This window comes from Grammomys surdaster, unplaced genomic scaffold (genome assembly GCF_004785775.1).
Source record: "Grammomys surdaster isolate TR1022 unplaced genomic scaffold, NIH_TR_1.0 125739, whole genome shotgun sequence".
Taxonomy (NCBI): Eukaryota; Metazoa; Chordata; class Mammalia; order Rodentia; family Muridae; genus Grammomys; species Grammomys surdaster.
In genome coordinates, this window is record NW_021620571.1 from 1,025,799 (window position 1) to 1,035,323 (window position 9,525).

A 9,525-nucleotide genomic window follows, 5' to 3' on the forward strand; every position below is an offset into this window, starting at 1 on the left:
CTCTCTCTCTCTCTCTCTCTCTCTCTCTCTCTCTCTCTCTCTCTCTCACACGCACACGCACACGCACACGCACACACGAGCTTTTTTAAAAATTTGCTCCTTCTGCTTTCTCGCTGAGAGTCCTTTGAGGGCTTCCCAGCTTCTTTTGAGTAGGTATCTAGAAGCCTGGTACTGGACACTGACTTGTAAAGCACAGTGTACCCCGGCTCCTCACTGTTCCCCTCACCCGAATTCTCACTTTCTCAACCCATCCCCACAACTTCTTCATATTGTGGCATCTTACTCTACTGCGATGAGCAAAGCACACTCCTCCCCAAGACTTTTATACAGTGCTCCCTTCACCTGGGGTCCCTCCCTCAGGTCTCTGCAGGGCTGCTGTCCACACTCCTTCATTCTTTCCTCATGCCAGCTGGCTAAAGAGATGTGAGCTAGCCATGCTTACCACAGCAGCACAGCCCCATGCTCTCAACTTTATAGTCCTCTAAAGCATTCGTCACCACATAATAAGCTGTATCTTCCTTACTCATTTATATCTGCTTCTCCTTCCAGGATACAGGCTCACAGAGAGTGTGGGGATGTCTTGTTGTTTCCTATTCCTGGAACGAACTTAGGGTTTTGCAGAAGGTATGCACTTGACAGGTCTTTAAGCCCCAATGTGATGATTTTTCCAGGTTTTCTTCTCCAACTCTTCTCTTGTCCTGTAACTGTGTACTTGGCCTTCTGCAGTGGGACTCCTTCACTTTCCATCCTGTCTGTGCAGGTAAAATATGAGATACTATCTGTAGGACCTAGCTTGCTTTTATCAGCATATTTATGGCCATTATCCAGTCTCTGGTGTATAACAAGTACTAGTTGGATGTGAAACACACACAAAATAGCATGGGCTGATGAGTGCATGACTGCATGAACCAACACTATGCTACTAGCAGAGCGTGAGTTTGGTTTTACCGACCTGGTGGTAGCAGCCATTCCAGATCCTCCATGGGTTTTCAGAACTGTGCCTCCTCTGGGCTGAGCTTGGCATCACACAGCTGGAGGCTCAGCCGAGTACATAGTCTTTTAGTATTGGGATGGTTGCCAAGTTGCAAGCATTTTCAATAAAAATTATGTAGAAAATATGAAGGAGAGAGTGCATGATGCTCCAAAATGCAAAGCATGAATTTGTTAGCAGCAGAGCATGTGTCAGCAGGTTCTAGATGGATTCTCATTGGACCTGGCTTCATTGTCAGGAGGAGGCAATTCTCAGGTTACTTACAGGTAATGAATTATGTTCTCTCAGTTGAAGATAGGGTTCTATTGGGCCTCATTTGATCTCACCTCCTGTAAACAAAGTGCCTTACTCACCCAGCACCATGCCTGTCTTCTCAGAATGATGAAAGTCCTTCAGACCATCCATTGGTAGGAAAGAAAGATAGAATTTATATGTAGTACATAGGACAGGCAAGATGAAGTCTTCTCTTTGGAGAGCCGATGAGTATTGCAGATCTTCCAAGCCGTTGAATAGAGCCAGCATAACATACCTTTCCAAATACTCAACTAAACATCATCTTTTATGCGTTAGAAGTAAGTGTTCATAGCCCTCAAGAAATATTGCGTGCAACCAAACCAGTGATAGTGTAATTTCACGACTGCGTACTCCCTGGAAAAACTTTTAACAGGATTAATCAAAAAAATTACACTAACATATTTGAAAGTCTGCCAACAGCTGTTCCAAATTACTGTGTGCTATCTGATGTTCCTCATGTACCTGTCTAAACGGAACGTGAACTCACTCGTCTGACAGGATGAACTCAGATTATTTAATGTTCATCTCTTCTCCAAAGTTCCTCACAGTTCTCTCTAAAGACAATCCCTAACTAATGTCCGTAGCTGTTCTGTGCATCAGGTCCTAGTTTAACCAGGACATGTCAGGCAGGCATTTTCCCCCATTCATCTTCTCTGAGACTGGGGCAGAACGAGCCGCCATCGCTCATTGTTCCGTCTCGGTGCAGTACATCAGCTTCACAGAAGGCGGGCGCTCTGAACATGGTTGATGATTCGGAATCACCATATCATATCATCAAGAATAATTTTCTGGCAAATGTAAGAATTGCCATCAAAAAATTAAATTAGTCCTTTCATTGATTTTTTTTTCTTAATTCAAAGGAGTTTCCATCTATTTTAGAAAATCATGAAAATCGAAGAAAGAAACTTTTGACCACATTTTTCTTGAGTCTGTTTTTCTGTACTTATGTGGGCTTTTTTTTAAAAAAATAAAAATTAAAAATAGTAAGCTCTTGTTAACTCTATATATTTTATTTTTCAATTAAAAGAATTTTAAGATTATTTTACATCATTTTCCTCTTCTCTTTTCTTCCCCCAAACCCTGTGATGTATACCACCTACCTCTGGCCTCTGTCAAATTCATGGCTTCTTTTCTTTAATTACTATGTGTGCATATGTATTACACATAGATATCTAAATTTCTAATGGCCTCTTACTAAAAATATTCTAGTTTTACCATATAGGTTACAAATATTTTTTCAATTAGGGCTTGATTATTAATTATATGCTTCATTTTGTACAAATATTTTTATAACATGCATTCAAATTCACTAATCCTTTAAAAAAGTCTTTGACACATTCTATAATATGTATATCATAAAATATATCTTGTACAAATAAATGATCTGTTGATAGTTGTATAAACATAATAGTTGTAGAACGTTTCCAGTCCTCCCCAGAGTTCTCTCCAGTCCTCCCCAGAGTCCTCTCCAGTCCTCCCCAACTGTTGCTTCTCCATGCCCTTGCCATTCAGACCTCTCCCCACGGCAGCCCAGACTTACACTGATTTGCTTTCTGATACACCAAAACATTATCATTTTCCCATCTGCCCGCCTTCTTCTTTCTCTTCTCCCGGTTTCGAGACAAGATATGACTCCAGAATAGGCGCGTGTTGCTGTCTTCCTGGGCTGTGTAGATAAAAGTGTGATATTGTCTCCATTTTCCAGTCGGGATAAGTGAAGTAGAGCACTTGTGAGTTTTGTGTGGATTTCTGACTGTCTCAGTGACAGTTCCCAGCAGTGTGTCACATGCCTCTGTTCTTTTCATGTTAAATGTGTGTTTATACAGCTCACACAGGCATCCGAGAGGCAGGGCAGTCAGACTCTACTTAGTGAATTCGTTTCTCACAGTCAGACTCCATGAGTTTGTGTTTCTTTTCTCTACTTCCTGTGGAATCTTGCAGGACTGCCCTCTCCCCATGCTATAAGTGAGCCAGAACAGGCTAGGGTATGCTGCAGTAATTACAGGCTGCTGCCTGAAGAACTGAGGTTAGATCTCTAGGACCTGTGTGGACGGCCAGGAGCTATGGTGCACATCTGACATGCCAGTTCTGGGGAGGTGGAGACAGGCCGATCCCTGAAGCTCACTGGCCAGCTAGCCTAGCCAATCAGTGGGAGACCCTGTCAATGAGTGATTAACAAAGATACCTGGCCTTGATCTCTGGCTTCTGCACACATATGTACACAAGTGCACATGCACCAGCATGCACACATGCACACACCACAGGAATGAGCGTGTTACCCCCCCCATGCATGAAGTCCTGGGCAGCACAGTGGTCTGAGGACAAGCAAGTGGGTTGATATCCATAGGCTTTTTTTTCTTTTCTACAGAATTTAGCCTAAAACTAAGAGGGAACAAGGCAGATTACTTTATGAGGCCAATTATAACTCCCGTGCGAAGGAGAAAGTGGTTCCAGGAAATCAAATACAGCCCTGAGCAGAGTCATTGTGTGTTTCTGGATTAGTGGGTGGGATAGGTCTGAATGCCCCCTTCCCCTGACACCTGTAAGACTGCCTTTTTTTTAGAATATTCTGGGCACTAGTATTATAGTCAGGAATCAAATTGTCATGGCTGTTGTGTTCATAGAACTTATTGCATTCACTTCCAGAGAGGTGAGTTTTCTTTATGTGAATATGTTGGACCAGAAGCCAGTTTGCCAGTAATTGAAAGGGTCCAGTCAGACAGTTAAGATTTTCTCCACTGGAGCCAGCCAGACACTGCAGCCCAGAGGCTTACATCCTGGGCTAACGTTTACCAGTGTGACTTGGGGCAAGTTTTCAGAGTACCTGAATGCTTCAGGGTTGTCTCTGTAAACTGGAGCTGATAGTGTGTGACAAGCTGTGAGAAATGAGCTAGTCTGAGTGAATCAGCACACCTGGCATGGAGGAAGCACCTAACAGTAGACAATAGTCAGTTTATGAATAAAATTTTATTTTCTGCAAAGCCGAAGGCTGCAAGAAGGCTTGCAGATGTGGGGAAGTGGGCTCGGGAAGCCTCAGCGCTCAAAGGCCAATTATTCTCATTTTTTGTTTGTGTTGAAGATTATTTAGTAGTTAGAGCTTCAACCTGACAGTGCTCACTGCAGAGTCTCTGGGCGTTGGTTTTGTATAAGGTTTTTCTTTAGACTGGCAAGATAAGAACCCTGCTGGGAGAAAGTACTGAGTAGTTTACTTTCTCCCTGCACTCTTAGAAAGAAAACAGACTTTTGGAAATAAGAAGATGACAGCCATTCATAACCGTCTCCCCCACTTTGGTTTTATTTTAGTGGCAGCTGAAATATCCTAAACTGGTTTTCCGAGAGGCTGGCAGCATCCCCGAGGAGCTGCATAAAGAGGTCCCTGAGGCCTTCCTTACCCTGCATAAGCATGGCTGCTTGTTTCGGGACCTGGTGAGGATCCAAGGCAAAGATGTGCTCACCCCAGTGTCCCGCATCCTCATCGGGGACCCAGGCTGCACCTACAAGTACTTGAACACCAGACTTTTCACAGTGCCCTGGCCAGTGAAGGGCTGCACCATCAACTACACAGAGGCTGACATCGCCGCTGCATGTCAGACCTTCCTCAAGCTCAATGACTACCTACAGGTTGAGACCATCCAGGCCTTGGAAGAACTGGCTGTCAAAGAGAAGGCCAATGAAGATGCCGTGCCGTTGTGCATGGCAGAGTTCCCCAGGGCTGGTGTGGGGCCGTCCTGCGATGATGAAGTGGACATGAAGAGCAGAGCAGCCTACAACGTGACTTTGCTAAACTTCATGGATCCTCAGAAAATGCCGTACTTGAAAGAGGAGCCCTATTTCGGCATGGGGAAGATGGCAGTGAGCTGGCATCACGATGAGAACCTGGTGGACAGGTCAGCCGTGGCGGTGTACAGCTATAGCTGTGAAGGTATGTTCTGCTGTGGGGGAAAGAGTGCCTGCTGGCAGTGTGACCAGAGCCACTCAGGCTCTGACCCTGTGTAAGCACACACATCTATGTGTTGAGGGTCCTTTCCTTTTCTGGTCTGTCTCGCCAGTATGTCTGCGAGTGTCCCTCTCCCCCCTCTAAATACTCTGTGGCTCATTGTTCCACCGTGCAGAGTACTTCTGCGTGCGAGCGCTGCTGTTGCTTTGTCTTCCTGTCTCCCAGGAGAGCAGCAGTTGTTGGATCCATACAGCCAGTTGCCACTCTGTAAAGCTGAGAGCAGACTATTCAGTCACCACTGTTAGCTTGCTGAGAAAGAGCCAGGAAAACAGGAATCTGTCAGGTCGTCCTCGGTTCTCCCAGGTGCGCATTCTTAGCTTGCCAAGGTGCTTTATTGAGCCTGACATCACCATCTTGATGGTCGCGGTTTGTCAGGTATGGACTTGTTCTTGGCCTCCTATCATTTTTTTTATAAGACCCTCCTTGGCAGAAGCAGTTAAGAGGCTTCTTTAGGCAGACTTTCCAGTTTCCTTGCCTTTTCGGAGGTTCCAATGCCTTAGAGCAGAGAGCGGGAGATTGCTGATTTGGTTGGCTTAGCCATCTTTTTCTCTCTCCTGTTTCTGTGTGTCTAGGGTCCCGAGAGTTTCTCAGAACAGGATTACTTGAGCGTGTGGAATACAGCAGGACCTCTGGTTTCTTTATTACCTGATTGTTAGACAAAGGAATAAGGTATTAGAACTTCCTCTGCAAACCAAGAGTGCCAAGCCCTTTGAAAGAATGCACTAGCACTTTTAAGGTCACTGTTTTCTGACAGTTCCATTTGCTTTGTCAGATGGCTGTTTTGGAAAAATGATTTAAGACCAAAAAAAAAAAAAAAAACAACTTATCTCATGGCATTCTTAAATTTCTTCATTTTTCCACTCTCAAAAATTCCTTCAGGATAATTAGTATCTTTTCTAAATTTACCCTGGGTCCAAACCAAGGAATGAGTTGAATGGTTGGAAATTTCACCAGTTTCAGTGACATCTCGAGTAGTAATGGCAGCTTAAGAATCCACTGAAGGTTAGTGTCCTCTGGCCTCAGATATGGCCCTGCTGGGGATTTGAGAACCCCACAAAGAACAGTGGAGTTAGCTCTTCCTGAGGTGGCAGCTCTCAGACCCCGGTGCAGTGCATGGCTGCAGTGTGTGTGGTGGCGCAGGCGAAGGCTCAGGTGCAGGCGGCCACAGGGCTGCCTCTGTGCTCCACCCTGCTGCCCTGTTCCCAGGCTGCAGGCTGATGGCTCTCTTGTACTTCCCTCTCACGGATGACCAAGAAAGTCGCATCTAGGAAGCATCTGTGATTGGGAGTAGTTAAGACTGGGATTTTAAGAATGCACATTGTACAGACATAGAATTGTAGGGCTAATGGAGGTAAAGGCACCAGAGTTTGATCCATGGGACCCATAGGGAAGAAAGGAGAGAACTAACTTATGCAAATTATTGCCCTCTGACCTCTATATAAAGGCTGAGGTGCACGCGCGCGAGTGCACACCCACACCCACACACACACACACACACACACAATAAAAAGGATTTTTAAAGAAATTTTTTACATGCAAAATAATAGAGCCTTGCAGAATTCCAGTCAGTAAGAGCAGAGAGGTGTGGATCCTTTGTTCTCCTGATCTCTGAGATGCCCAGGCTCTATTGAATAATAGTGACAGCACTTGGGGGTTCTTCACGGAGCACCTGCTGTGGCCAGACTCTCTAAGTACTTCATGTGTTTTAGCCAGTTTCATCTTGTCCACAGTACCCTGTGAATAATGTAGACACGAAGCACTGTCATGCTCCATGGAAAGCTGTTTTGATCAGTGGCCACATAAATGATGTTAGCTCTATAAACTTGTAATGGATCTGAGGTTTTTCTATTGTCTGGTGACTTTGTAATAGCACGGCACAGTGAGTTACTAAGTAATGCATGTGGACAAGCCTAGGATGCCCCTGCCTTCCAAGAAGAGCGTATCCGGTCATGTCCATATACCCGGGTAGTGATCATAAATGATGGTGTGGTTCACGTATTTACTAGGTTATCTTTTTACTTTATTGTTGTTTCAGTGTGTGTTCCTTGTAAATACTTTAAAAGTTACTGTAAAGCTCTATGCTGTGGTAAGTGTGCAGTAGCTTTGTCCACCTCATAGTTAAACTGTCTTGAGGGCGTTGAGAGGCCAGATGAAGTGACTGGCTTGCTTCATCTAGGCTTGGCTGAGTTCACTCAGTATTGTTCCTACAGGGACACAGTTCCCAAGGACGTGATTCTCAGACTGCTTCTGCATTGTTAAGGGATGCATAACTGTCCTTGTACTGTTCCTATTATCTATCAGATGAGGAAACTGGAGCACCTGTAGGCTATTACAGAGCTAGTGGGGGAAGGGTTACGATTCGGGCCAGAGCTTTTGGCTTTACAGGGTTGATTCCTGAGCTGAGTGGCTTATGAGCCTGAATCTGAGGCCCATGTTCCATCTGAGCAGTATAGCTGCTTCAGAAACGTGGGTTTTAAAATGTTGTAATGTCTGGCTTCTAGAGAGGTTAAGGGAATGTTCTGACAGTCTTCCCTTCTGGTGCTGACTCCTTCCCTCCTCCCTTCATCTGTGCTTCTCCATGAGCATACTTTCCAGCACGTACACTCTGGGGACTTGGATGTGTATATTCTGTGAAATGGAGCCCTCCTCTATCTTCTCTGTGTCTGTGTGGTTTAGAGTCTGGTGGTGTGTAAACCAAGGGCCTGAAATGTCCTGGTGGTTGTATTTCTTCCAAGTGACGAATGGTGTGTGTAGTTCTCTGGCCTCTCCATCTTCACTAGAACTATGGTAAGGGTGGACTTTAAGAGAGCTTGGGTTCAAGTCCTGTTTAGGGTTCAGTAGGGCTAGAGAGGTTACAGCATTTGGAAACATCTCTTCAAAGGATTCATTTCCAAAGATGTTAGGTGCTCTGTACAGTGTTGGTTACCCAAGGACATGTCACATCTTTCCTTGCCTTAAAAGACTGGCTGAGGTTAGGGGTGCTCTTGAGATTGCAGATGTGGAGTGATGCCACTTTGGACCTGGAAGAGACTCTCAGAATCACTTGGTTCTAGCCTTTGAGGTGAGGCAGGAAGCAGCTTCACCAGGGCTACAGTTGCTCAGTGAGGGGCACCAGTCAGAGAGTGCAGCTCACCCATGGAGTGCTTCCCAAGGTACACTGGGAGCTCAGATCAGAGGTGATTATTTCCTGCTAAACTTCAATGAGCTGCAGCTTAAGGTCTTTGTGGACTCGCTCTCACTACCTTTTCCCAGGGAGTCTCCTGTATATTTAAAATGAGCTGATCACCGCTCTTTGGTCTATTTTCTTGAGAAGAAGCCATTGAGAAGTAATTTGTATAGGATACGTGTAATTATATTCTAAATTCATTGGACTTCACATGAATTTCCTGCTAATAGATATCTCTAGAAGGAAGATTGAAATGGTACAATTTTTAATCAGGAATGGCTTTGGGGAACCATATGTAAATAGGCAGAGTATTTGATTTTCATATTTCAGGCTTGGTGGCAATTGCTTGTTACTCCTAGTTATAAAAAATGAAATTTAGCAGGGATGGCATTAAAACTTATAGTTAATATTGTGCAACATCTTGTTCTTTGATTGATACTCCTTCAAAGATGCCACTCAGACTTTAGCTATTGGTTATCCTTTTGTGCAGGAGTGCACCCATGTGTGTATGTGTGCATGTGTGTATGTGTGCCTGTGCATCATCTGAGGTTTGGTTTCTTTAAAAGCCCAGTTATGTTATGTGAATATGTTTTTGTTTTAATCCAGGTGTGGGATATGGAGCTGCTTCAGTTTGTCCAGCGCAGTTAACTGTGATACGCCTCGTACACTAGCAAGGGCGTGACCTTTGCCAGCTGCAGATGGTTTCATTCTGGGGGACTCAGGAAAGGGAATAAACGCCAGAGAGGGACAGGAATGCTCCAAAGAAGGTGGCACCTGTTTCTCCTTCTGGTTCCTGCTCCTGCTGCTGCTGCTGTAGTTGGTTTGTCAGGTGGTTGAGAGAAAAGAGACAGGAAATGATGAGATGAAGATTGGACATGCCCTAAGGAACTCAATGCCCCTCCCTCATCAGCAGGAAGTGGTTTAAAAAGAACTCAACGACCCCTTATCCCTCTAACCTTCTTTCTTTTTTACCTGGCCTGGGGTGTTAGAAGGGATTGGGATGCAAGAGGGTGGTAGATATAAGAACCCAAATAAAATAACTACACACCACACACACACACACACACACACACACAC

General features: G+C 44.8%; 1 protein-coding gene across 1 annotated transcript in view; it reads left to right on the top strand.

Moving 5' to 3' along the window:
* The window catches only part of Fto (FTO alpha-ketoglutarate dependent dioxygenase), a 348,908-nt gene that overhangs the window by 92,811 nt on the left and 246,572 nt on the right, over positions 1-9,525 (top strand). Inside the window, exon 3 of the mRNA XM_028788217.1 lies at positions 4,589-5,207. Coding sequence (XP_028644050.1) covers positions 4,589-5,207 — 619 coding nt within the window. The remainder of the gene's footprint in view (positions 1-4,588; positions 5,208-9,525) is intronic.